Consider the following 27,818-nt stretch of genomic DNA (forward strand, 5'->3'; position numbering starts at 1 on the left):
CAGGTGGAGGAGGGGGTCAGGTCCTCCCTGCCTGTCCTTGGCAGTGAGTGTTTCACTGAGGGCGTTGTTTTTCCATGCACAGACGTTGCTTGTTATAATTCCTCCCGTGCACTGGGGAATTACCTGGAGCAGATGGGCACAGGGCAGCATGTCTTGGTGGAAGAACCAGCATTCACCAAGCCTTCAGATGCTGCTGGATTTGGGGCTTCTGGCTTTTGGGGCATGGGTGGTGGTGGGAGGAAAGAGCCTTGGGGAGGCCATGGGGGTCCAGGCTGGGTTTCTGAGCGATGGGCAGGCATGGCTGGAGGAAGGAGGGAGAGTGCTGAGGGGGCAGGCCAGAAGCCAAATGCGGGTTGCTTTGTGGGAAATGGCTGAAGCCCCAGATGTTCCCTGGGGAGGTGCGAGGGAGTGTGAGAGGAACGGGGTGCTGGCGACACGGAGGCAGTGGAGGTGGTGAGGTTGGCAGGGTGATGTTGCTATGGCTACTCCTGTGCTATTCATAGAAGAAATTAGCTAAATCTTTGCACTGGAAGGTGGAGGAGGAGAGAGGAGGAAGGCGTTCTCTGCGTTTGGAGGGAAGGAGAGAAGCCAAAACAGGAAGGGGGTGAGGTTTTTCTCCTTTGCTCTGTGCCTGCGCTGTGGAGGGGCATTTGGGGGAAGTGCTGCTGCTGGCCCTGCCCAGCACTGGCAGGGCATGGGAGGACGCAGGCAGAGAGGAGATGCCCCATGGGAAAGCCCCCCCTGCAGAGCGTCCATGCAAGCCCTGTGTGGCAGGACGAGCTCTGCATCGTGCCAGGAGCACAGGAGACATCCTTTTAATTAAAGACAGCCAATCTGTGAAAGGTATTTTTGGCAACCTAAATGTAGATACAACTGTAGTGAAACTTGCCCTTCACGTCTGGCTCCATTGCTGAACACGGTGCTTGTCTGTTCCTGACCCTGCCTTTCTGCTTGGCCCCTGCTCTGCGGTCGCTGGTGATCCCCCTGCCCTCCCTCCACCTCCAGCATCTCTTCCAGTGTGTCCTCCCACCAGCCGGAGTCCCAGGAGAGTCTTCCCTCTCCACCACTCCTTATTGCACTCCACTCCCTCATTGTGAGAGTTTGATTTCCATCCCACAGACCTGTTTGTCACCTCCTCACTCACGATGTGTAAATCTGCGTGTCTGTTCCTAATATATCTCCCTCCATCTGATTTCACCTCTCAGCTTGTTTCTTGGGCATCTCCGTCTGGTGATCCTGCCGTCATCACCCAGCTGGGTTGCTATAACCAGGGGCTCAGCTGCTCTCCTTCCCCCAAACCCAGCCTCGTGCCCACCCTCAGCCCCTTGCCCCACAAACCTGGGAGGCAGCCGATTTTTCTGATGGTCTTTACCTTCCTTTCTGCCTCCCAGCTGGAACCAAAGCCCAATTAATGCTTTATAAAAGTCATTCCCCCTCCCTGTGCGTCTCCTGGGGAAACTTATGCCTTAACACCCAGATGCCGGGTGAGCCAGTTCCCCTCGCCCACCCCAGAGCATCCCATGTCCTGCTGTCACCCATACCCTGGACTAGGCTGAGGAGGGTCAGATGTTCTCATTGCTCCTTCCCAAAACGTACTGAGTTCATTTAGGAGTGGACAGCTGAGGACATTTGTCTACTTGGTTTCTTTATTCACCTGTAAGACTTTTCCCCTTTCTCTTAAGCACGTGAATCCCTCAGACAGGGGCTGTGCACTTGTGTTTGCTGACCCTTCTGACACATCCCATTAATATGGTAAGGGATAACAGTGGAATTAGAGAGGGGAGTTGAAGGACTGAGCTTGGCTTCTCTCCAGCTGGATTACCAACCGTTGCCTGCCAGCCAGCCCAGATGCACAGCCTGCAGCCCTGGAGCTGCAGCCTGCTGCTGGTGTTGGGGTGTTGAGCTGCTGGAGGGACCCCGGGAGTAGCAAAGGGAGAGGCACTGGAGCTGGTGTCCAAACTGGCCGTAGTAGAGAGATGTAGCTGCTGCTGTAAAGGCAGCGTCTGAAGCCACAGAGGTGGGAGAGACCCCATAGTGCAACATGTGGAAGAAGAGGAAAGTACCTGTTGAAAATGGGAGTCTGTGGCCCTGCCATCTTGCTGGAGGAAGAGGAAAGTGCAGTGGTGAGGCAGCCAGGGTCACGCGCGGGCAGGTTTCAGCAGGGATGTAGCCAATATGGAGGAGGTGGCTCCTTGTGAAGAACCTGGGGGTGGCAGGAAGACCTCCAGCCCCTGCCACAGCAGCACTTGCCCTCACCACTGCTGGAGGGATGCTCCCCATGGCTGTGCTTTCCACCTGGCTCTTCCCCCATGGTTTTGGATGTTACATGGCTGGGACCTGCCTGAGCCCAGTCCCTGACCAGTTCTGGGGATTCGGTGGGGATCTGCCAGCTGTCCTCAGGGTGTGCTCAGGGAAGTAGGGTCCCACAGTGAGTTGCATGAGAGGGAAACCCAGGGGATGGCTGTACCAGAGGCCCTGTCCAGATACCCTGTGAGTGGAGGTGGGTGGGAGGTGGAAGCAAAGCAGAAGCCATCACTGGAGAGTTGCCTTGTTTGGGTAAGCCCCTTGGTATGTAATATGCTGTGATTGGAGGAGAGGAGCTTCCGCTCCTTCTGTAGCTGCGGATGCTCATTTAGAGAGAGGAAGTCATTAAGACTAACCAGGCCACGATCAGCTGTGTCCGTGGTGGTGTGCCGCGTGCCCGCAGCGCACACCCCCATACAGGATGCTTTCCAAGGGGACCATGCTCTCTGGGTCCCAGGGCCTCTGCACTGGGGCACAAGGAGCTTGGTGTGCTTGAGGTGTGAGGGCTCTGCCTGCCATCCCAAACCCTGCATGGTGGCAGGAGGAGTGGTGTGTCTGTGGCTCAGCATCGCAGCTGTGATTTGGGAATGGGCGTAACCCTCGCTGTAAGGTCGTGCCAGTGCTGCGGGTGCAATGGGCTGTGCTAATGCTCGCAGCGGGTTTTAACAAACGCAAAGATGGAATGATACAGGGATCCCTCAAGGGCCTTCATTGCAGACCCAACAATATGCTGTGAACATAGGGAGTTGGAGATGAAAACTTTTAGTACAGCATTTAACAAGTTCAGAATATCTGAATTAGAAATTAAGTTCAGTTTAGTCTGCAGAAACTCACTTGGATGGGGCTTGCTGAAGGAATGGTCAGAGGGTGTAATTATTTTTGGGGACATGTGGTGCTTCAGAGCATCCTGGACCAGTCCCTAAATACCCTCTCATCACCTTCGTATTAACTGGAATTTAGTTTGAGGCTCTGTTGATGGATCTTGGTTTGCTTTTGTCCCACAGAAACATGTGTTTCTTAACACTTTGTAACTAGGCATGCACTGGAACTTACTGAAGAGAAGAAAACAGGATATTTGAATCCCAGGGACAAAAGAAATCTTTATTTTAACACTGTCCCTTATTCACTCTCTTTTTCTTTTTTTTCTTTTTCCCCCCGTACATATTTGTCTGAGAGGAGGAAAAAAGCACGTGAGTCTTTCAGATGATAATAAGTCTTCCTGTGAAAAAAAGAATTGAGTCAATTTTATTTGGTGCTGCCAGGTCAGAGGGAAGCTACTGGAGCCTAGCACCTCTGCAAATTGGGTCACTTATTTTAGTGGGCTGAGCCTGGAACAGGATGTCTAACTTTCAAGTATGAGCATGCTGGCCTTAATGGTTTCTAAATGGAAACTTAGACTCCACAGAGCTTCTGTTTGGGGAAGCTTTCTTCCTTCCCTGCTGAGTGAAGGCTTTTTCCAGTCCCTATTTAAGCTTACTCTTAAGAAAAAAAAAAAAAAAAGAGGGACCAAAACAAAGATTAAACCCTCAGTAGCTGCTTGTGTTCACATTACACTTTGGGCACTTCAGCAGCTTTGCCAAAGATCCTTGTGACCAAGGTCCTTTCAAGTCCCACGTTCTCCATTTCCAGGTGGCCATGGTGCTTTGAGCTGGTGCCGAGGTGCAGCCGCAGGGCAGGGGCTCTGCTGCCGTGGCTGCAGAGCCTGCTCATGCCACCGAAATGGCCCAGCTCCGATGTCTCCCCAAGGCGGTCTGTAGAGGAGGGCTGCTCTCACCCATAGGCCGCCACGCTGGCTGGGAGCCAAGCACAGGGTCGCGGGCAGCAGCTGGTGCCTGGCTAGCCGGGACCGACACAGGAGGTCTGGGCACCCGCAAGCTCCATGGTCAGCCCTGGCATCGTCTCCTACATCATTTATGCCATGTTTTGAGCTGTGCAGAAGGAGGGCATGGGGTCAGGCTCAGCCTGTCACTCCCCTTTGTGTAGGCACACTGTCGGGTGGTGTGTGCCTCTCCCTGCCAGATGGTGTCAACCAACAGGTTGCTTTTGCAGTATGGAGAAAAAAATGGAAAGGGTTATTTTGTCCAGCCCAGTTAAAGGGAAGGGAGACTTATCTCTGGTCAAGAAATTCTTCAACCTCCAGAAGTTTCCAGCCTCCATTTTCTTTTGTTCTCTTTCCCCGTCCCAGCCTGTGGGAGCACTGAGGGGTGCAGCTCTCCCTTGGGGCTCTGCAGCCCTCTGATGCTCCCAAGTGCCCTTGGCTCTGGCCACCATGTAAAGAGCCTGTGAAGGCAAAACAAGCACAGGGATCTGTAAGAAGGGGACCAGCCTCTGGCAGCAGTGTGGTACCTCTTCCCGTGAGAAGGGAAGGCATATGAAGGCCAAAGCATGGATTTGTTATTGAGATGTAGGAAATGCCCTACATCTCATGGGCTAGCTGGGAGCCAGGCTTCAGCCTGGGAAGGGATGTACCAGGCATTATTTCTTAACATGAGGTCTGTGATGTGGCACGGTCAGCTGAAACCTGGGGGGTCTCTAGGCATGCAGGCATTGGGCGGTGGGGTAGGGTGTGGGGGGGGAGGGGGTGGGTTGGACGAGCCTGGAGGGACAGTGCCAGCACCTCTCAGCTCCACTCACCAGCCTTGGGCACGGGGAGCCTCCAGCAGGTTTCTGTCCTGCTTCGACCTCAGAAGTGCCCCAGGTTACTGTGGAGGAGCTGTGTCATCTCAGGTGCTTTAGGAGGTGATGTTTTTGGCAGCTACATGTTGGGCTCTGGGTTGATGCAGGAGGCAGCCCTGGTGCTGGGAAAACCCGCGTCTGTGCAAAGAGCAGGGAAGTCTGGTGCGAAGCAGATGAGTGTGTCGGTGCTTATCAGGGTGAGTGGCAGTGAGCGCAGGCTCACCATGCGTGCTGCGCCGGCAGGACCTGGGCTCGCTCCTGTGAAATTAATGCATTAGCTTGGTGCGAACCCGCTCCCCCTGGCAGCAGGAGCCTGTCGGTGCCTGGGCATTCCGCAGCCAGCCCTGCTGCCACAGCAGCGTTGCACCACTCCTTGGCATCCCCGAGCCAGTACCTGTGTGTTCACAGCTAGCACCCAGCACTGTGGGGTCCTGTCACAGGGCAGCTGCTTTCATAGCTGTAAATGTACAGCTTTCTCCATGGTTTAACACCCTTAAAAAAAAAAAATCAGAGGAGATGGAGCTGGGCTACAAACAGCCCAGTGTGTCCACCCTGTTTAGGTGCTTCTGTTGGGCATCTCCCCACTTGGCCTCTGTCCTTGAGAGCTTTTAAAAGGATGTAAATATTGAATTTCACTTATCTCCAGAGCCATTTCCTTTTGAGTGTTACCATTGTACCTCAGATGGTGTGAAGCAAAGGATATTATAAGGCAGATTGACTTTTCACCCTGATCCAATCCAGGAAAGTTGCAGAAATAAAGAAGTTAGTACTTTGCTCCTCATGCACTAGCCCAACATCACAAATAGTCACCCTGTCCTGTGCATCCCTCTGTGCAAGATACATGGGGCACATTGGCCTCCAGCGGAGACCAGCTCTGTGTGTTAGGCTTGGTGTTTGTCAGTTCTGGAGGCTCCCGTTTGAGTCCTGTTGCTGATTAAGATGGAAATGCGTTTATATGTGGGCACAATTCAGTTGCTGTTGGCCTGGGATGTCTGCAGCACATTTATTCTGTCTGGGGAAGGTATGTAATTCCTGACCTCTGTGGGCTGGCCCCCGTGCCGGCTCTGTGGAGGACGTGAAGCTATTGCAAAGCTTCAGGTTTTCAGCTCCAGAGAGAATATACTGAACTTTCAGTTCAGAGTCTCCCTGCTTGGCTCCCCTGTGCCAGCCCCGAGAACAGTCCTTGGGGAAATGCCACAGGGCAAGCCTCGGTCCTCAGAAGCAAGCTAATGAACCTCCTCCATTTGCATTTAATTGCAGCTTTTCTTTTGGCTGGAAGTTTTGGAAAAAATCATCATGTTTTGCAATTCCTACCTTTGCCCCAGCAGATAACAGCAATAGAAATGGAGGTGAAGGGTGGTACCTACAGGCATTTGGGTCTTGGCTGCCCCCAGATGACTGTGTTAGTGCCCCTGGGCTGCCAAGGCCAGTCACCCATTGGAAATACAGCCCAAACAGAAGTAGTCCCTCTCAGATGACTGCCCAGAGGTGATATCCAAAGGTGTTTCTGAAAGGCCGCATCTTGCACCTGAGGTGTGTCCGAGTGCTGCCAATTGTCTTGCTGCTCCCTGTACATGCTGCAGTGGAATCGCTCCAGCCCCAGAGGGCTGAGGGCTGTTGGAGAGGAGGCATCCCTCCTGCCCTGCTTGCAGATCCGCAGCCTCCTCCTGGCTTTAGCCATGGAGGCATCTGCCTCCGTACAGGCTCTGGGCTCTCCTGGGGCCTCTGCAGGGAACCAGCCCCTCGCTGGGGGCTGCACAGGGCAGGTTGCTGCTCCCTTTGTTAGCACCTGGGCTGTGGCTGCCACTGGGACCATCATGTAGTGTGCCTTGACACAGGTGAATGCAAGGCTCTGCTTCTCACAGCCCCGTGAGATCGGAGAGCTCTTGAATCCTGACCTTCAAACCTCATCCCCCTTCACTGCTATTCCCTTTGACTCATGTTGCTGCCCAGATTTTCCCAACAGCTGTCCTCTGCCTCACTGGCTTTATGCCTAGATCAATCTCTTTGCATCTGTGCAATGACCCCCACTCGATCCCCAAGGTCCTCCTTGAGTCCCACCTTCCCTGCAGCCTCCAGCCCCTGAGCCCAAGCATCTGTGAAGCCCCGTGTGCCTCTGCCTGGTGGAGGGAATATGAGGCACCCCCAGCCCCACTGGGCTTTGGTGGTCCTGCTGCCATGGGATGAATACCATAAGTCTTGGACCTCTTCTCTTTCCATTTGTAAACCCCCAAGCACAAACAGGGTTTAGTAAATAATAATAGTGTGATGAAGTGGTTTAGGTGGAAGAGATCTGACAGCCCCCAATGAATGTGACCTGAATGCACAGCCCTGTTCCCTCTCCTTTCTGCATGCATCAACCCCCTACTCCTTAGGGCATAAATTTCTTACCATTCCTTGTAGAACTGAAGGCATGGTTAATTCACCAGCACGTTCCTGCTGCCCAGCAAAAAATGATGTTCTCTTCTACCCTGGCTAGTAAAGGCCTCTGTATAGGTGCCTGTCTGATGGAGGGAGGCAGATGCTTTTCATTTTCAGGCCCTCTGCTTATTTCTGGGTCTTAGGTCTTGTCTGACTCTGCAGTAGAACAGGCAAGATGCAAATGTTGGAATATTTGCAAGTGGAAGTCAGAGCTCATGTCCAAACACCTTTATTGTAGTATCTGGAATAGCTGGCCACAGGAGGCAAGTGGGGATTTCCTGGTCTGAATTCCTCCTGACCATGTGTGACTTTATTTTATGCAGCCACTCACAGTCAGCATCTCCTGGGTCCCATCTGGAGCCTGAGTGGGAAATTGTGCTCCTAGCAGTATTTTGAGATGTAAAAATCACTAGTGTGGAATGGCTGCGAAGGATGCTCAGTGTGCAGTGAGCAGGCTAGACAAAATATGTCCTTAGGGCTCACCACTGTGTGAGCAAGGCAATGTGATGTGTGATTTGTGGGCTATTAGTAATTCAACAAAGAGACTGCAGTGGGGCTCAGTGGAGGACTCAGGCTGGACCTGCAAAAGCCTCTATAACATTATCATACAGAGTACTTCTCCCTGGGAAGGATCCAAAGCATCATTTGTGGAGCTGAATTCATGTCATAAATCATGGGGCACATGATGGGCTACATTCACTTAGGCTGCCTCTTCTGCATCCTTCCTGGAAACTCATCTAATAAGAGCTGGCCTCTGGCACATAAAGGCTCAAACATCCATCGTTTGTTAATTGCTGGCAGTAGAAATGCTTCTTTTTTTGCCTTGAAATGTGGAATCCCGTCCTAGAATTGCACTGGGGACTAATAAAAGCCAGTGCCAGGTTTAATATATGCTATCTCACAAATTATCTGGATTAAATACAATGGCTGTGTACTGCCAGAGAGGGGATATTCCCAGCTTAACGTTGCTTCTGGGCCATGGAGATCCCAAGACACTGGACCTGAAAATTGCAATTCTCTTATGTGTGTGGGAGGGGTTTGGCAGAAGTGCTTGGAAGTGGTCATATTTGCCTGAGCTAGAGAATTAATTGCCATAAAAACTATGGTTTTGTAACCAATAGTTACAGCTGCAGGAAAGATCAGAAAGCATCTGAATAAATCAAATTAACTATCTCCTGCTCCATCCATATGAGAGCAGAACCTTTCAGGGCAAGATTTAAACCATAATCCCCTAACTCTCCCACCTACAAAATGAGGAGAGTGAAAAGTCCAGAAATATGATTGACTAGAACAGGAGATGGTGGGGGCTGCCATGCTGGATTGTGTGAGGAGGTTGGTCTCTGTCGGGGACGTATAAACCCAGAGGAGGGCAACGAGGAGGTAGCCTGCTCCTGCAAAAATATCATAGGTTCACAGAGGCCATTGGGCTGTGCAATCCAACCAGACGGTGGTTCCTGTTAATTGCTGCGCTAGCCCACACCTTGGCTTTCTTCCTCCTGACCCTGACTGATGTTTCTGATGCCCTAAGGCAGAGGGTTCACTTCCCCTTGTAGATCATGTCTCTTAGCGTTTCCCCATCTCGCTCTGGCTGTTGTTCTTCTCATGAGCCTTGGAATGATGATGTGAATCCTGACTCACCCTTGACCTTCCAGATTTTGCACCACTTGCTGTTGCGTGCTGGCGAGGAATGTCAGCCCTGTAATTAATTTTAAATTTCTCACTTTTTGCCACTTCTCCCTCACGGTCCCGCTCAGAGACAGACGCCTTCCTCAGCTGCCTTGCCCCAGCAGCCGCGCCGGCAGGGCTTGCTCCCGGGGGAAGGGGCTGCGCTGTGGCTCCGCGGGGCACCGCGCCTTCAGGAGGTTGCGGCGCTGGACAGCTCCGGCGCGGCCCCTGCCCCCGGCCGCCTCTGGCCGCCCCCGTCCCTCCGGCTGCCCCCGGCCACCCCCGTGCCCCCGGCCACCCCATTTCCCCCGGCCACCCCCGTGCCTCCGGCTGCCCCCGGCCACCCCCGTGCCCCCGGCCACCCCATTTCCCCCGGCCACCCCCGTGCCTCCGGCTGCCCCCGGCCACCCCCGTGCCCCCGGCCACCCCCGTGCCTCCGGCTGCCCCCGGCCACCCCATTTCCCCCGGCCACCCCCGTCCCTCCGGCTGCCCCCGGCCACCCCATTTCCCCTGGCCACCCCGGTCCCTCCGGCTGCCAGCGCTGCAGCTTCACCTGTGCAGAGTAGGGAGAGAGCCCGGGAGAGCCCTCCTCCCCTTGGGGCCTCGTCCCTGCCTTCTCCTGCCTGCACTTGCCCGCTGCGCCTGTGTCCTTCCTACGATGTTCAACGAGCTAATGCACAGAGGGCAGCCCAGGAGGAAAGGGACCCAGAGAGAGGTTTATGGGGAGCTCTGCAAGAGAGGGAGGATGCATGTGGTGGTGGTGGGGGATGAGCTGAGGCTGCTGAGCAGAGGGTTAACACCAGGGGTAACGAGGATGAGGGACCAAATGCTGCCACTCTCCCAGAGCATGGTGGCCCTGTGCTTAGGAGAGGCAGCAGCAGCTGCTGGAAGGTGTGTGAAGGCCTCGGAGCTGGTCTGCTGACAATATATCTCTCCTTCAGAAGGACTTCCTCCCTGCTCCTCCTATTTCCTGATCCCTCAGTAATGTGAATTTCAAGTAAATTTTGGTACTGGTGGGATTCTGCCCTGAGTCTGGGAGAGTTTCCAGTCTTTCCTGTCTCCTTCCCAGCAGCCAAGGCAATGGGATGTTGGTGACAGACCAGGCCTGAGGAGGGGACTGATGCCCAGAGCCATGCTGTGGCCCTGCTCCTGTCCCAGGGCTGTTGGGCACCTGGAGGAGGGACAAGAGCAGAGCCCTTCCTGAATTGCTCTCTTCTGCCTGTGGTGGCACAGCCAGCAGAGAGGCAGTGCACTGCAAAGGACTGGGTTCATCGCTCAGCTCAGTGACATCCCGCTTTTGTCTCCTCACAGGCCAACCCTGCTCCCATTATCGTGAACACAGACTCGCTGGAACAAGGGCTCTCTGTAAGTCTCCTGGTTTTGTTTCACTTCCTTTGAACAAGTGATGCATTTTCCCTGCTTGGCAGGGCAAGAAAGACCCCTGCAACCCAAGGAGGCCCCAGTGAGGTGGCAACCTGGTACCTGCACCATGTCCCCACAGCACATCTCACCCCCAAACCTTGCTGAGGGTGGGTGATGCTTAGCAGAGCCAAGGCTGGCAGCAAGCGATGCTGGGGACTCCAGCACAGGGAGGGTACAAGGCAGGAGGCACTCAGAGGGGCACATTGTTGGGTAAGCAGGCATCAGTGGAGCAGGGGGAGCTGGGCTGGCTGCGTTATGGGTTACCCACACAGCCATTTCCTGAACATCCCATGCAGGGTGGCCATGAGGCTCTGCTGGGGCATCCCTTACCTTCCTGCACTGCCTCAGCCCCCTTTGGCCACCCGAGCCCCTCAGGAGGGATGCAGGGCTCTCTTGGTGCTTGCTGGCATTGCACCTGCTGGTCCTCAGGACAGCAGGACCCACCAGATGCTGCTTCTCTCCCAGTGAAGGCTGCCAGCAGCTGAGCAGTGCTTAGTGACTGTGAGTGTTTGCAGCCACAGTGCACTTGGCGTAGTACAAAGATAATCCTCAGTTTGTTGCAGAGAGGGTTTGTGTGCTGCTGCATCCCTTCCCAGAACATTTGAAAATCATTCCTGTCAGGGGGATGGAGGGAGCAGGGTGACCACCATGGATTTCTGTAGCATGAGCTCTGTGCCCATGGGGTGCTCCCCTTTTTTTCCCCAAAGGGAACCCACAGAATCACAGAACAGTAGGGGGTTGGAAGGGACCTCTGGAGATCATCTTGTCCAACCCTCTTGCTTGAGCAGGTACACCTAGAGCAGGGTGCACAGGACTGTGTCCAGGTGGGTTTTGAATGTTTCCAGGGAAAACTCAGTAGACAGCTTGCCAGGGCTGGGTGGTTTGCACGTGGTTTGCTTCTGATGCAGCAAATTTCAGCTGCCTTCCACATTAATGAAGCGGCACCAGGACTCAGAGCTGGGGTTGGTTTGTCTTTGGAGTCACAGTGGAAGGCTGCAGGTAACTTCTGGTGGTTGAACCTTCCTTGTAAAGAACTTCAGATCTCAGCCCACAGCCTGTGGTGGGGTCAGTGTACATCAGACTTGTGCTGGGCTGGTTGGGCAAGGCTATGAAAAGGAAGGAAAGCGCAGCTGAGACCTCTGCAATCCTGGCTGTGTGGTTTAATTTTGCCTCAGGTGCTGAACCAAAGCCACCTGGCACTGGAGAGGAAGGTGATGGTGCCTCTCAGCATGGTGGTCCTGGGTCCAGCAGCCTTATATGAACATGGCAGGAGAGAGTTGCTGTCCCCAAAGGTTTCCTTCTCCAAACGCATGGCATGGCAGGGTGTTTGTGGGGTTGGAGGCTTCTCACAGCAGGCTGGGCACCCTGGCTGCAGGGCAGTGCTGTGTTGCAGTCTGTTCTCTGCACTTACCCAGCTGGTGCTGTTCTACAGGGAACTGGAAAAAGGGCAATGTCTCCTGGAGGGGAAGGACAGACAGTAAGGTTGGACTGGGGCAAGTGAGGGGTGTGCTGTGGGCAGGGCAGGGAGGTATTCCTGGAGGGAAAGTCTACTTTCGTGTGTTTTGTACCCTCCCTCCCTTGGAGGAACATCGCCTACTCACCATTGCAACCACCAGCACCACATTCTTCACCAGGCTAGAGCCATGCCTGTTCCTCCTCCCTGCTTGTGGGCCCAAGGGCAGTGAGGGGTAAGCCCAAGGGCCAAGGACAGGCTCTGTCACCCCAGGCAGTCTCCTGAGCCCTGTAGAAGCCAGAAGCAGGGAGCCCACCTGTGGGGCCAGCAGCTGCCTTCTCCCACTGCAGTGCACTCCACTTTCCTGCCCACCTGGCTGCCTCCCCCAACTCCATCTCATTAATGCCATATCCCTCCCACCCATTCTCCCTCCATCTTGTTAGCTCCATATCCCCATCCGCTCCTTCCTGCACCTTGGCTGCAGGTCCTTCTTGCCATGCTGGATAGGAGCTCTCTTCCTGCAGCCCCTGGGGTGGGTTTGGATGGATTTGGGGGGCTGCTCTGCACCCCTGTCAGGCACCAGCATCACCCTGGGGATGGCAGTCATCTAACCCATCCATCCAACCCTAGCAGCTCATGCCAGGGGGAACTGCCCTGTGGCGGTCAAAAGGAAGGGGCAAGTTGTGGCTGTCATCTGCTGGGCAAAGCAGGGACCACCAGCCCCATGCCCAGGCATGTGCCACCTGCAGGGCAACCACAGGAGCCTGTGCCCAGCGCAGGGGAGACACCTCACTTCGATTCCTCTCAGCCTCCAGCCTGGAAACCCTCTTGCTTTCTACTTCATGTCATACCAGCACAGAAATGAGCCCTGCTCCATCCTTTCCTCCTCTGGGGTGCTGGGCTCCTCAGGCTCCGGGGAAAACACACCCCAAAACCTCCTGTTTGGCAGTTTCCCAGGTCAGCAAAGGAGTCACACCAGGGGCTTGCTGCAGAAGAGCACACCACATTGGCAAATTTGGAAGCATGTTTTTATACAAACCCAAAAGCTGAAGCCTGTTGGTACAGTATGTATTTGGAAGGGTTAAAGTCACATCTTCCAGTCTTTAATTACTTAACTATTCAGTGCTTTCCTTAATGATAAACAGATGGATGTATTCTAGTTCCTTCCTGTTCTAGCTCCATTGATTGTATTGGACTAGCTGCTGGGCTGAATTTGGCCCCGGCTGTTTATCAAGAAGTCTGCTCCACATTTCAATCTCTCTGTCCACCCACCTCCATCCCCAAGAGCATGTGGCACCAGCAGCACGGTAAGGTACAAGCTGCAGCACCGGGTCCTACTCACCACCGGGGCCAGGGCTAAGCTCTGCTGCCTGTGGCTTGTGCAGAGCCCAGCACCCCCAGGGTGTAAAAACCCAAATAAATCCTTATAACATTCCTGCTGTATTAAAAGCATCTCTTGAAGGATAAGGATGGGTGCCACGGGGGATCACCCGTGCCAGCTCCAGATTGTAGCTCACAGTTTAACCCCTTGGTGTATTTTGCCCAGCATGTCCATAGCAGGGGCATGGAGCATCAGAAGCCAGTTCCTATGGTGGACAGGGTCTCTGGGTTTCAGAGCTGCCTCTCTGAAGCTGAAACAACTTCTTGCTGCTCAGGGTGCATGACAACTGCTGCCAGGCAGTCCCAAAGTGAGCAGGGAAGGCCACTCCAAAGCCCTTTGAAGAGCTGAAGGTTTCATATCCTGGGTCCTTGGAGCCCTCCTTTGGTGCCCCACTGCCCAGCAGTGAGGTGCCACCACCTCCTTAACCTCTAAAAGCCAGGTCTGAGGAAGCCAAGTGCTTCCCAGGCCTGATCCTGGCCAGTGAGTCCCATGGGAGCACTGGGCTCTGCCACAGGTGAGCACAGAGACAACCTCCTTGTGCAGCGCTGACTCTGCTGCCAGGTTCCCCAGCTGCGGTCACAGCAGGGTGGGGGGCAGCAGAGATGGCCACCACGGTCCAGTGCCTTTGAGCAGGGCAAAACTTGCTTGTAAGCCTGAAAAAAACAGAAAAAATCAAAACTAATCTGCCATCCTCACAATTTGGTCCCAAGCTGTGGTGGTGGCACGTTCCGCTGCGAGTTCCCACAGGCACTGTGGCTGTGGAGCCCTCCCAGCTGTGTGCTGGGGCTGTCAGGCTTCAAACCCCTTCCCTCCGCCTGAGCTCAGCTGGCTCCTCCCCATGGCCCTCTGACAAAAAGCTGACCAGCAATGCGGTGTTTATTTACTCTGTGCGCAAGGCCAACATCGTGGGCAACACACACAAGGGGGTTGAGGCCAGGGGTAAGCTGGAAGCGAGTCAGTAGGTCTCAGTGCTGCGGCAGGATGCGTGGATGTGGGGAGGTGAAGAGAGGAAGCTCTTGACCTGTTTTCTCAGGGCCCCTGCTATGTGCAGGCAGGGAGAGCTGTCCCTCGCCGGCGCTGCTGGTGCCCATTGCACCTGCTCCCCTGGCACGGGGCTGCTCTCCTTTCCCCTCACCTGGGCGGGTTTGGGGCATCGCCAGGCACCCTCCACCCCTGAGTCCAGCTGGCACCACTGAGGGCTGAGCCTCCAGCCTTCAGACTCTCTTCATTATGTTGGTACACAGCTGCTCCAACACCAGGTCCCAGTGCCTGTCCCCACCCCATCCTAACCACAAGATAGGGGCTAGATCCTACTCCAGAAGTGGCTGTGGACAGGTTATTCCCTGCAGGTTATTTCCTCCTGCAGCCTGGTGGGCTATTTGGGTTGGGTTTGAGGAAACCCATCTTAGTCTTCTAAATTTGGCCTCCTTTTTTTATTTCAAAAAAACTCCACAAAACAAATCCTAACTCTCCAGCAAATTGCAAAGCGTGTTCCACATGCGCTGGTGCAGTGTTGGCCCGCTGAGCCTGCAGACAGCTTGCAGTAGCTCTGGAAGGTGTGTGCTCTTCTGTTTATCGAATGAGTGTTAACTCTGCAGCCTTCTGTTGATGATTTAAATGTCATCATCACTAACTATTTCCCTGCTGCTCAAAACATGAAAGGGAAACGCAGGCCAGCAAAGGGGGCCTCTTCCTGAGCCCTCAGGTGGGCTTGCTGCATGGGAAGGGCTGGGAAAAAAGTACCCTTACTCTTTTCCATGAGAAATCAGATGGTGCTTAGGATTGGGATACGCTGGGAACAGCTAATTAGCTCCCGACACCCCCGTCAGCTCTGCAGGTGTTAGATGGTGAGAAGGGAGTAGGGTGGGGTGTACTCTCCCTACCTGGGGGTGATGGAGCTGGGCATCTCCGCACTGAGCTTGTAGCGCTGAGACGGCTCCAAATGGAAGCTGGGGCGAAGTGCAGGGCACCGGCGAAGGAGAGAGGGAACAGCCTGCAGCAGAGGTCGTGGCAGCTCCAGTGGGTGCCACAGGGAGGTTTTGCCATCAGTGAGTGACTGGTATTCAATTTTCCAACGCTGGAACGTTTGCTTTGTTGGCTCGTTCCCTTGGTTACATGGTATATATTAAGTTCTCCATTTGGTTTCCTTATGCAATTAACTGGCATTCTGTTGCATGGATTTTGGAAACATAATCAGAGATAAAACTTCATGGTCAGGCCTGGCTGACCCTGGCATGCCCAGCCAGAGAAGGCTGCTCCCGGCATGCGCCATGCTGGGTGGGCGCCAGCACCAATTGCTTTCAGGGAGCGATGCAAAACACTGCTCAGCATTGGCAGCCCCGAGACCTGGGGAGCAGGTTGCCCCAAACTCACCTGCCTGGCAGCGGGGTGCCTGACAGGGTTGCACGCTGGGGTGTCTCTGCACCCCGAGCACATGCAGGCAGTGGCCTCTCGCTTGGCGGGGCTCGCGCGCTCCTGGCTCTCCCTGCGGCTCACAGATTGTCAAAGTTTTCTGCACATCCCCATCCTGTAGGTATGTATGTGCTGTTCCTCTGCGGCCGTGGGTGTGCATATGGCTGGCTGTGTGGCAACTGTGTTGAATGCCAAAGCAGAGAGGACAATGTGTGTAGTAGTGAAAGGTGCCAGGAATCCGAGTTGCTGGAAAGCCGGGGAGAGGCGACGCCGCGCCCCACGCGCCAGGCTGCCAACTGCGGAGATGCGATGAGCCCGGAGGCTGCCGCGAGGGAGGCTGTGAGGGTGGCGCGGGCCAGCGAGCCGGCTCCGCTCAGGATTAGTCAGTACGGTGGAACGCAAGGAGGGAAAGGCAACCCATGGCAGAGGGGCAGCCTGTGACAAGGGAAGTGATGCCCCCCTGCCCGTGGAAGCACGGCCCAGGGTAGTGCTGTGGGAGAAGGTGGCATCGACCATGTGTCCCTGTCCCTCTGAGGCTCTTGGGGATCCTGCTGTGGGTTAATCCCACTCCTGGTGCTCTTCTGCAGAGGGGTCCTATTCAGGAGCTGGCCAAAGCCTTTCTCAATGTGCTGGGAGGATCAGACCATCCTAATATTAAAGTATCTGGATGTCCCAACCCTGAACCCTGCCCCGGAATCTTCTCGTGGCTGAGAGGCACCAGGCATGAAGCACACCCAAGGAGGGACAACCCTCTCAGCCTGTGTTCCCTGGAGCCCCCATCCATCTGTCCACTCCAGACTCTCCCCAGCCTCATCCTTCTTGAAGCATGGTACCTACAACAGGGTGTGGGATTGCTTTGGCCTCACCAGGGCTGAGCCAGGCAGGGGATGAGGGACTCTGTGTCACAGGCGGCACAGCCCCATCCCAGATCCTGGCATGCAGAACTGCTTTTCCACTTGGGCACCTGATTATTCCCACGTAGAAAAATTCCTGTTTCCTCTTCCTACCTATAAATAAGGCCTCACAGCCACCTCGCTGAGTTTCCTCCCATGGTGTCAGATGACTTTAGCATAAATGATGACTGCTGTCTCCTCCATCTAATGGCCCAGCACTGCGGGGTTTTGGAGGATGGCCCAGGGTCAGATAGCAGGGAGCTGGGCAAGCAGGACACAGCCAGTGCGCTGGTGCCGGATAAGGGGACCTGTGTCCAAACAAAGGCACAGCAGCTCCGGTGTGGGATATGGAGCACGTACAGAAAGTGGCTCCATAAAATCTACAAGCCATCAATTAATGGTGGATGTAAAATCCACATGAGGAAGCCTGCATGTTGTCCAGGGGCCGCAGGTAGAGGCAGGGCTGCCTGACAGGAGAGGCATCTGCCTGCTGAGCCCCGGGTCCTGCTGCCTCTGCCGTGCCGTGCAGACCTGCCTGCATCCCGTCCTGTTTCCCAGAGTGACTCAAATTGTGAGGTTGAGTCCAGTCCCCCTCCAAAACTGTTGCTGTTGAGCATAACAGCTCTGGATGTTCCAATAGCCAATTGCTTTGCAAATCTTGCAGAATTTTAGACAGCTGTTTATGGCAGCTGTTTATGGTCTGATCCTGATGACCTGGAGTAAAACTGCTGCCTTATTTTCCTGTGCATTGTTGCTATGGGGGAAATGGAAGGTTTTGATCTGTACCTTTACCGTTTGTTATTTTAGAGCCTACAGTTGCATCCCTTTTGTTTCAAGCCATTACAATTCCCAGAGCCCTGCTTTGACACTCTGGGTGTGGGAGATTTTTAAGCCTGGGGATCAGTATGGTGTACAGTAGAGAGACAGACTACATCAGATTTTTATATAAGGACATCGCAATGTTCTCCCCTCTGACTGTGCCCCACACTCACACCTTGTTTCCTTTGCACCCAACTAATTAAATAGAATAAATTATTATTAATTCCCCCTTAAAACAGTCATGATACTAAAAGATTTTTAATATATGAGTTGCTAAACGTGTTTATCATGTTCTTATGTACCGACACTATTTTTTTTCCCTCTAAAAGGACCGACCCCCTTTCTTTCTTTCCTGCAGCAGTGAATTCCCGAGGTTAATTACATGCTGTGTAACAAAGGCATTATTTCTTTTTGTGCCTTCAGTTGTGTTCCTTTTCATGGCTGGAGAAATGAGCCAGGAGAATAAAGGCTTTGCGCTGAAGTACTTTAGAGTCAGTGGGCTTTCGCTCATGCCCAGAAAGAAAAGCAGCACACAATTTAATTGCAGGGCAGACTCGAGCAACTGCATTTAAGGTTTTTTCAGCCATGATGGCACAGCTTTTAGGTTGGATTCTTGATATTCAGCTATCAGAGGGGAAAACCGAATCCCCCAGGGACTGGCACAGAGCTGTAACGCACTGTCTCCCTCTCCCCAGGTGAACGGTAGCGATGGAATGTTCAAATATGAGGAGATCGTCTTGGAAAGGGTAAGTGCTCTTCACTCGCCCGCCGGCAGCCTTTGCTGCATCTTCCCACTTGCCCTCCCGCCGGAGCAGCTAGCACCCCCTGCATCCCTGTGCCAGCTGATGGGGAGAGGTCGGTCTCCACTCCCTGCTCTTTCTGGAGGCTTTTGGGGGTGTTGTGCTTGCTTTCCCCACATGGCCCCTGTGGTATGGAGAGAGGTGGGTTTGCTGCTCCCCCGCCACAGACCCCTCCAGAAGGGAGGGAGGAGGGCTTCTCCCTCGCCTCCCTCATTCACACCCTCGCCCCCACAAACCCGCCAGCGTGGAGCTGGAGGGGGAGACTCTTTGTCACCGCCTTTGCCAGAAAAGGGAGGTGCAGGAAGCTCTGCTCGTGCAGGCACGTGGGCAGGCACACCCCGCAGCCGGGCACAGAGGACTGATACCTCCCCATCACTCTGGGGTACGCGGCCCAGGGATGCTCAGTGGCAAAGATGGGTTTTCTAGTAAACCGGACCGCAGTGGAGGTATTTTCTGCTCAAGCCTTTTATTGTCTGTTGGCAACTCAGAGCTGATGACGTGCACCACGCTGGCCATGGCTAAAATTAGCTCCCCCTGTGGTTGGGGCTTATCAAGGGGTGAGCTGACACTGCAGGGCAGGGAGGGCTTTCCCCTGGCACCACGGAGTGGCAGGGATGGAGGGATGGGGAGGGAGCAGGAAAAGCTGGCCCAAGGTTTGCTCCAAGAGGTGGGCACAGCCCTGCTGAGTGGGGATGGCTGGGGCGGGCGGCTGCCCCCAGCACTCCACAACACATCTTGCCTCCTCCTCGCTGCCGCGCCGGGTGGCTCGGCCTTGCCGTGTGGCCGGCATCGCAGGGGAAGACGCACGCATCGCTCATTATTCTGTTCTTCTCTGCCTTTAGTCATCTCCCTCCTCCCCTTGGCTCTGCATCATGGAGGTGGGTGGACAGAAGGTTATCTGGGGCTGCCGCCTCACCCACCGCTTCCCTGGCGTGCCTGACAAAACCAGCCCAGGGGATGCTTCCTTTCTGAGCTGAGTGCTTCTCACTCTGGACCCAATTTAGAGGCAAAAGCCTTGTTTTCAGGGATTCTTCAGAGCATCCTCTGTCCTCAGCCCACAGCAGGAGCAGTCAAGGGGCTGGCAGGGTCACATGGAGAGGCAGCACTCATAGCTGCCCTCATTTCAAAGCCCCAGGCAGCAACTCCCTCTCCAGCAAAGAGAAACTATGAGGGAATTTCAGTGCTTAGCAGCCAGGGCCAGCATGGACCATACCCAGGTCCTTCCCCTTCACCTGGTCCCCAGTGGGATCCAACAGCCTCGTCTTACTGCAGGAGAAGCACTCTGGTGCCTGCGGGTGAGGCTGTCCCCATGCGGGGGTGTTTGGCTCCCAGAGATGTACCCCAGTGTACCCCAAAATTGCTGTATGTCATTGTTATTAATCCTTGTTCTTGTTGGAACGACAAGGGCAAATGCAGCAATGTTTTGTGGGCAACAACTGAGGAAATGCCGTCTGCAGAGTGATGTGGCTTTGGATATACCCACCATACATGTGTCCGCAGTAGCAGCTGCCCCTGTGTCTACATCAACCCCGATGCCAGCTAAGAAATCCATTGAACTCTATTTCAACACCTCCGGGATCATTTCCAGGTTTTGTAGCTAGCATCAGAGCACACCCTTCACACAGGCACGACGAATGGCTGGAGACGGTTTTGCACAGTCTCACCTGCCTTGCTGGGGCCAGGCTGGGTCTCCAGTGACCATAAGCAGCTTTTCTGAGCTGGGCACAGGGTAACCAGAACCCAGCTTAGAGGAAGGCGAGTGGCCTCAGACCTTTCACTGTTGAGTGCCTCCTCATCACGTGCCAACCAAATCCCAACTGGCAGGAGAGCATCTAGGAGTGTTGAATAGCAAGAGGCACTGTTGGCTCCTGGAGATGCCACGTGTTGTGTCATGAGTGGCGTAAAGTCAGAGTGGATACCACTGCATCACCGCAAGAGCTGATACTGAGCCCAGATTGCTGGGGAGAAGCATGAGCCCCAGCCAGCTGCTGGTGCTAGATGATCCCAGGATCCTGAGCTCTGGTGTGGCCCTCCTGGACACAGGTACCCCAGAAGGGCAGAGTTCCCCATTGCCTAACACAGAGCACTGGCACTGTGGGCAGCCAGGAGAGTGCTTGGCCCAAGCCTGTTTGTGCCCGAGAGGCGGGCACAATAGGATGTGACTAAGTGTCAGCTCTTCCGCATGAGAAAACAAGGCAAGGAGCCATCTGATTTTCAAGGCAGAGCAGAAAACACAGAAATTGTCCACTTGCATCAAGCATGGAGCTGGAAGCAGTGCCTGTGAGTGTGTCATTGATAGGGATCCTGTAAGCGGTAGAGGTGGCGCAGGACCATGGCTGCTCGTACTGGGATGCTGACGGGATGAGGCTGGAGACACAGCATGGCCCCTGCATTCCTCCCAGGCAGACTTCAGCAGGACAAAGCTCAAGTGATGCTCCAAGCATGACCAGGAAGAAGAGGAGTCAGAACTGGAGATCACACTCCATCCTGACAGCCCCCTCCACCCGATCCTGCAAATTTTGGCATCAGCACTGCTGGTCCCTGGGTTGGCTCTCTGCTGGGGCTGCATCCCAGGGGGCAGGGGGTGGGATGCTGATGACTGGCACGAGCCCCGCTGCTCTGTGCGGCCTCAGTGTCTCCTCCTGGGGAGCAGCCAGCAAGGGGAGGTTTTCTCCGCCAAGGACCACCCCCTCTTCCCCCAGCTCACCGCCTGCCTCAGAGTCTCTCAGCGGAGACGCGGCAGTGAGGGAGGTCCTCGGCGGCTCCCACTCTCCCGCTCCATCTGTTCGGTGCTCTGTGCTGTTGCATCGAGCGCCTCGGCTGATGAGCACCGGCCTCCCCTCCAGCCACGCAGCTCTCTGCCCCCTGAGCCAGACGTCCTGGGGCACAACAGATGCTGTAAGGGCTCCTGCACCCCGGGCAGCCGTAGCTGGCAGGGAACCGCTTTGGGAAGGCTGTCAGCAAGCAGTTGCCCACGGGGGAAAGACATGGTGTTTGATTTCCTGCAGGGTAACTCTGGCCTTGGCTTCAGCATAGCAGGAGGAATCGACAACCCCCACGTTCCAGATGACCCAGGTATCTTCATCACCAAAATCATCCCAGGGGGAGCAGCAGCCATGGACGGCCGTCTGGGGTGAGTGTACAGGGCCAGGGGAGCAGCCCCATCAGGGTGTCACCCAGGATCTCCCCAAGGGCCCTCTAGGCAGCTCCTGCCCCCCTCCTTTGCCATGGTCCCTGACCCCTCCAGTCCCTTCCCCACAACCAGGTCCCCTCAGTGCAGGGATGCCCGCAGTCCCCTGCCACCCACCTCCCGTCTGCAGCCATGCCTGCTCCCCTCCCTCCACCAGCTCCAGCTCCCATCCTTCCCCCTGCAGCCTGGGGCAGGATCCAGCCTCTCCCCTCATCTCCCATCTCCACCAGGGTCGCACTATGGGGACCAGCCCCACTGCCTCCCCTTTTAAGAGGCACCCCACTCTCACCCTGGCAGGGCAGAATCTGGCCAGCTTGAGCAGCCCTCCTTCACACAAGGGTCTGCGCAGCTGGAGGAGGGTGGCAGAGGTGTCCAACAGATGGTGGTATGGGCTGGTGGTTCCCCGGGGGAGCTCAGGGCCACCCTGTGCCTGCAGGGTGAACGACTGCGTGCTGCGGGTGAATGACGTGGATGTCTCTGAGGTGGTGCACAGCAAAGCCGTGGAGGCCCTGAAGGAAGCGGGCCCCGTGGTGAGGCTCGTGGTGCGCCGCCGGCAGCCCCCGCCAGAGACCATCATGGAGGTCAACCTGATGAAGGGCCCCAAAGGTGAACCTCTCACTCTGCTTGCAGGACCGGTGTGCCACGGGATGATGTGGGGTTAACCCTTGGCGTGGCATGCCATGGGGTGCAAGGGGGATGTGGGATGTGAGGTGGCATCACCACTGGTGCAGGATGCCACAGGGTGGCCCAGCAGCACAAGATGCTATGGGGTGTGGGACAGCCCCATCATGCAGTGCATGGTGTCTGGGCTGTCCCCACACAGCAGCGGGGTGCCCCATTGCCTGCTGGGTTTGGGGCAGGGTGGGAAGCTCAGTGAGGCAGAGTGGCTGTGGTGCCAGCCCAGGGCTCCGTCTATCAGTCTGTCCCTCACCCCTCACCTGCCCTCTCACTCCCCCTCAGGCCTGGGGTTCAGCATCGCAGGGGGCATCGGGAATCAGCACATCCCTGGGGACAACAGCATCTACATCACCAAGATCATTGAGGGGGGTGCTGCCCAGAAGGACGGGCGCCTGCAGATCGGGGACCGGCTGCTTGCGGTAAGGCCCATACCCACAGCTGGCTGTGAGATGAAGCCAGGCAGTCTCCGCCATGCCATAGTGCCAATCCTGAATGCCAGCACCCCTCCTGCTGGCAGCCCCATGCCCCTTCCCTGGGGGTCCCCGCTGGGACGGTGCTGCCGGAGGGGCAGGTGCAGCACTGGCTGCAGGTGGGAGGGCCAAATGTATGGAGATGGGACCCTGTCTTTGGAGCTACTTACTGCAGCATCTACCCTGCGGGAAACCACTCCGCTCCCGCAGGGCTGCAGCAGCCCCTACCCTCCTGCCTGCAGCCGTGTCACCCAGCCCTCTTCTCCGGCAGGTGAATAACACGAACCTGCAGGATGTGCGACATGAGGAAGCAGTGGCCGCCCTGAAGAACACCTCTGACATGGTGTACCTAAAAGTGGCCAAGCCTGGCAATATCCACCTCAACGACATGTATGCGCCCCCCGACTATGCCAGCAGTACGTACGCTGCCAGCTGCTGGCGCAGCGGCCTGGGCACCGCGGGGCTAAGGGGTGTGGAGCAGGCTGGGGTGGCGGGCAATGCTGGGCTGGTCTCCACATCCATGTTGCTAATCGATTTCTGCTCCTGATGCCCTTCTCGTCCCCTGCAGCCTTCTCAGCCTTGGCTGACAACCACATAAGCCATAACTCCAGTCTGGGCTACCTGGGTAGTGTTGAGAGCAAGCCTGGTTACCCCGTCCCTCCCCAGGTGACTCCATCCCGGTACTCACCCATCCCTCGCCACATGATCGGGGACGATGACTTCACCAGGTGAGTACCAGGCATGAGAATCCCTAATGCCTGCTCCTTCTCCTTCCCTCTCTTTCCCTCCCTGGCTGCTTGAGCTCATCGCCGCTGCCAGTGCAGAGCCTTGGCCGAAAGTCTGTTTGTGCATGTATGGTGCAAAGCTCGGGGCCCCTGCAGGAAGCTCCATGCTCACTGACCCTGAGACCAGCCCTGCTGTGTCACTCCCTGGCTCACTGCATCCCTCCCTTCCCCTTTGCCCTCCTGCTCCTCCCCGAGCCTTACATGTCTGCATTTCAGCTTCGTTATCTTACTTGTTTTACAATACCTGGAATACAAGATGTTCCCTGCCCTTATGGTGCCATCGGTACTGGCAGCGCTGCAGGCTCCAGGCTGCAAGCAGGCTGTCCCCAAGCGGAGCTGTGTTGGGGCTGAGGGCCGATGGGGGCTGTGGATACAAGTAGGGCTTCTCCTCCCGTGCTCCCCAAGCCTGGCATCCCAAACCACCTGCACCCCAGTGCCATTTCACTGACTGACAGCCTCAGGCTTGACAGCCTCCTGCAAAGCCCTGGCACAGCCCCCTTCTCCCCACTAGCATCATTTATGCTGCACGAGCAGGTTTGTTTCCTGAACTCAGGAAATAAAGAGGAGCACAAAGGAGACGTTGCTCCGAGCCTAAACACGGTGTAAAACTTCTCCAAAGCCTCATGCTGATGATGGGAGAGCAAGACCTAGCTGGTCCTGCTCTGCTTGCCCAGGCTCACAGCTTTTCCTCTACTTGCAGCAGCCTTGGGGCCAGTGCTGAGCCTGCTCTGGGTTTGGTATCCCCAGGGACAGGGCTGTAGGGCTCAGGCTTAGGACTGACACTCAGGTTAGGGTTATGGCAGGCTCCGCAGTTAGGAGCAAGGTCGCAGGCTGGTTTTAGGTTTGCATTTGCAGTGGAAGATGCCACAGCCTCAGCTGGGATTGTCCCATCTGCAGGGCACTGGTGGATGTTGGAGTGGGAGATCCTGACTTGCCATCCAGTGTCAGGTCTGCTGTTGTCCCGGAGAGCGGCTGCGCTCACCTTTGTCATAGGGATTTCTCGCTTCTTGGTGCTCGTCCACAGCCAGGTGTCTCTGTGCTCTATGACCTGTGCAGCACTGGCCTCCGCCTGTGGCCCATCTCTCCCATCTGGTCTTGGCACCAATGATGCCAGTCCCTGGCAACGATGCCAGTCTGTTCCCGGTGCTGCATCCTCGCTGGCTGTAGCAAGTCCTCTGCTGCCAGGGCACTGGGGGACAACAGCACACACAGGAGCAGTGCTTTCTGCCATTACATTGCACTACAGAAGAGACTGAGTCCCAGCGCTTGGAAAACGCACCATCTGTCTCTCGCCAGGGACCCCGATCCCACCAGGGTGTCCCTTCCTACATGCACCAATCATCCTTGAGAGCAGAGAGCAGCCCAGCCCAGGCTGGACACTTCCCAGTGGCAATGGCACAGTGATGGCTCGCAGAGGCTCAGCAGGGCCTTGGCAGTGGACCTGGTGCAGCACGTGCCGGTGGCCGCTAGAGGATGGTGCTGCCTTGTGAAGGGCCCCGCTGCAGACAGGCTGGCACCGCTCAGCCACTGCCCCTAGCCACAGCCTCCTGCTTCCTGCCAGACGTGCAGCCTGTGGTGGGCCCAGCACCTCCCTCATCCATCCTAGGGCAGTGCTGAAAACCTCATGTGCATCACTGACCCCCCCAGGACAGCTTCATCACCACTGGTCTGTTGGCTCGTGCATCACCAAGATTGTGCATTGGGACCAGTGTGGTCCAAATGCATCTGACTGGTGTGGGGAAAGGCAGTGACTCCCCTGAAAAAGCAGCTGTCTCCCAGGAGGCTCCTGCCAGCCATTCCCCAGGAGAAGCAGAGGTCCTGGCCTGGATCAGTACCAAGCCTCTTCCCCTCCCGCTGCTGCAGACGTGGACATGGCTCCAGTGACCCTCATGTCCTGCAGCACCCAGGGCTGGGGACCGGAGCATCTGTTTTCCACTGAGCTCCACCACTGCAACCCAGACCTGGCACAGCCCCACAGGATCCCCACAGTCACTGTGCAGAAGTCCCAGGGTAACGCTGAAACGTCCCGTGTGGGATCTGCCCACAGAATCCATGTCCTGCCTCCCCCGATAAGGATGGAAGCGGAGAGTGCGTGTCACGACTGAGACCTGAGATGTACCTGTCTGGGGCTTTGTTTCCTCGCCTCAGTTCCTGTAGCGTCTCTCTGCCTTCCACCAAACCAAATGGGTGCTGGGATGCTTCCCACTGGACCAAGTTGGGGTGGTGGTTCCTGCACTCTGCGCAGGCAGCAGCAAAACCCAAGGGGCAGAGCAAGTTCATCAGCTGGTTGGAGGCAGGGTTTGCAGACCCAGAAATCTGACCTATTTCTTCCCCTGGGAGAACTCTAGCCCCAAGCATAGCTTTGCTGCAGAGGGACTGATGGCTGTAGCCCTCCCTGTCCCCTCCCAGCCAACCCTGAGCCAAGCACTGGTGGCATCCTGAGGACTTGGGGTTGAGCAACTTTTGACCCTGATGGTGTTTCCACAGTGTTTCCTTGGTCTCCTCCTGGTCCTGGTACATCCCAGCCCCACGCTATGGTCCAGCCAAGTCCTGAGCCCTGCTTAGCTCAGAGCTCGAATGCATCCAAAGGCCATAAGGATAAAGCAGGTATTTCCTAGAGGTCACGAGGCAGATTCAGCCTCTGCCCTATCAGAAATGAGTAGCTGGAGTTACAACTCTGCTGTACCTCTGCATTTGAAGGCAATGGACCGTGGCAGTGTGTGGTGTGTGTGGAGCTGTAGGCACAGGGAGCTGGGATGCGAATTTGCCCTCGCTTGGGTGCTCCCCCTGTTGGGGTCATGCTGTCCATGCGTGCAGGGGCAGGAAGGAGTTAAGTCTGTAGGGTCTAGCAGAGTGAAGGCTGCATCCTTTCAGCACTTCCATAAAAAACCCTGTGTGTGGGTGAGGGAAGCCACTGGCCCCACAGCTGGCAAGAGACAGAGACGGGCAGCAAGGGGCGGCTGTGGCGTGGAGCATTCAGAGCATTCCTGCCCCTTGTTCCTCCTGGTCGGCACCACCAGCAAAGCCTGTCACACTGCAGTGTTCACCGTCAATGTCTCGACCGTGTCCCACAGGAGACAGCCATCCCTGTCCCCTTACAGGCAGCAACGAGGCCACAGGAGCAAGCATGACCAGAGGTAGGGGATCAGGATGCTGCTCTGCCTGGTGTGAGGCGTGGGGACCAGGAGAGGAGTGGCTGGGAGAGCCAGAGGGTCAGGCTTTGCTAAGCCGGCATCTGAGCAGGGCAGAAGCCCACCAAGACCTTGCAAGGTGTCCTACACTTCTGTCTGTCTGTCTCCTGCTCTTATTGCTCCTTTTAAGGTGGTTGTCTGGAGCTAAGTGACATTCAACCATCAGAACTCCCCCACCCCACAGGGAAGGATGGTGGGAGACTTTTCCTGGGGTGCTGGCACATGTGTCTGGAGGTAAATCCTGCCACCTGCATCCCTGAAAGCACCAAAACCTTCCCCCATCCAGCAATGATGCTTCACCCTGGCCCAGGGGGGCTGAAAAAGATGTTTTCTTGCAAGAGTGGCCTGGGAGCATGCTGCCAGGCTGCAGGGCTTTGTGTTGTCTGCTCAGCCAAACTATTCCCTGGGTCCCCGCTCTGCTTATACTGCCTGAGCCCCACTCTGTCCCTGGCTGTCGCCAGCAGACAGGGGGACCACTGGGCCAGCCCCACCGATGCCCCAAGATCCCCTTAGCACAAGTCTGCCAGCATTTTAGGGTCCACTGTGGATGCCCTCGGCCAGTGGTATGTCTGGGGCTCCAGCATCTCTCCTACTATGTTCCAGAGGTCTCCCTCTGCATCCTGGCAGGTGTGGGATTGGTCAGGCTGCTGAGCACAGTGGCAGGTCCTCAGTCCTTGCAGTACCCACTGAAGCACCCGTGATCCAGCTGGTCACCACAGTGGATGCGCTGATGGTCCTCAGTGTCATGTTGGCTGATAATCACTGCCAGCCTGTGCTAATTGTCTGGCATAATTTATTCCGTCTTATTTCAATACAGTGCTTGAGCTGGGAGCTGCCATTGTTCCCGTCAGACTTGGGGCTTTTTCCTAGACAAAAAATCTCGCAGGATTTTTATGATGCCAGGCAGCCTTTCTGCGTTTGCCTGCCTATTGTTTGAGCTGCAAAAGAATTAAGTCATCATCAAAAAATTTAGGACTTATGTTGGGCCATGCAGGGCCTGTGGCATAGGGGTGCGTGGGGTTGCAGGCACGCTTGCCGTGCTGCACGGGTGCAGAGAGGCTTGATCCCCCTCACCCGGCACAGCCATGCTGTCCTCAATGCCCAGGCTCGTGGCATCCAATGCCACTTTGCAGTCCAATGTTTCTGTGTGATTTCATGGCAGATGCTCTGTCTCCATCCATGCTCTGTCTCATGTTGCTCATGTAACTTCCCGCACCCCTCCTGGTTTATCAGCCTCCTTGGTGCCGGGGGCTGAGTC

General features: G+C 55.8%; 1 protein-coding gene across 6 annotated transcripts in view; it reads left to right on the forward strand.

Moving 5' to 3' along the window:
* Positions 1-27,818, forward strand: part of DLG3 (discs large MAGUK scaffold protein 3) — a 79,076-nt gene that overhangs the window by 29,815 nt on the left and 21,443 nt on the right. For 4 of the 6 annotated variants that reach the window (XM_064463031.1, XM_064463030.1, XM_064463034.1 and 1 more), the window contains 7 exons: positions 10,378-10,431; positions 18,142-18,192; positions 21,255-21,379; positions 21,873-22,042; positions 22,397-22,533; positions 22,856-23,000; positions 23,153-23,312. In XM_064463031.1, coding sequence (XP_064319101.1) covers positions 10,378-10,431; positions 18,142-18,192; positions 21,255-21,379; positions 21,873-22,042; positions 22,397-22,533; positions 22,856-23,000; positions 23,153-23,312 — 842 coding nt within the window. The remainder of the gene's footprint in view (positions 1-10,377; positions 10,432-18,141; positions 18,193-21,254; positions 21,380-21,872; positions 22,043-22,396; positions 22,534-22,855; positions 23,001-23,152; positions 23,313-27,818) is intronic. The other 2 variants (XM_064463035.1, XM_064463033.1) reach the window with 1 other exon arrangement.

This window comes from Phalacrocorax carbo, chromosome 11, assembly GCF_963921805.1.
Source record: "Phalacrocorax carbo chromosome 11, bPhaCar2.1, whole genome shotgun sequence".
NCBI lineage: Eukaryota > Metazoa > Chordata > Aves > Suliformes > Phalacrocoracidae > Phalacrocorax > Phalacrocorax carbo.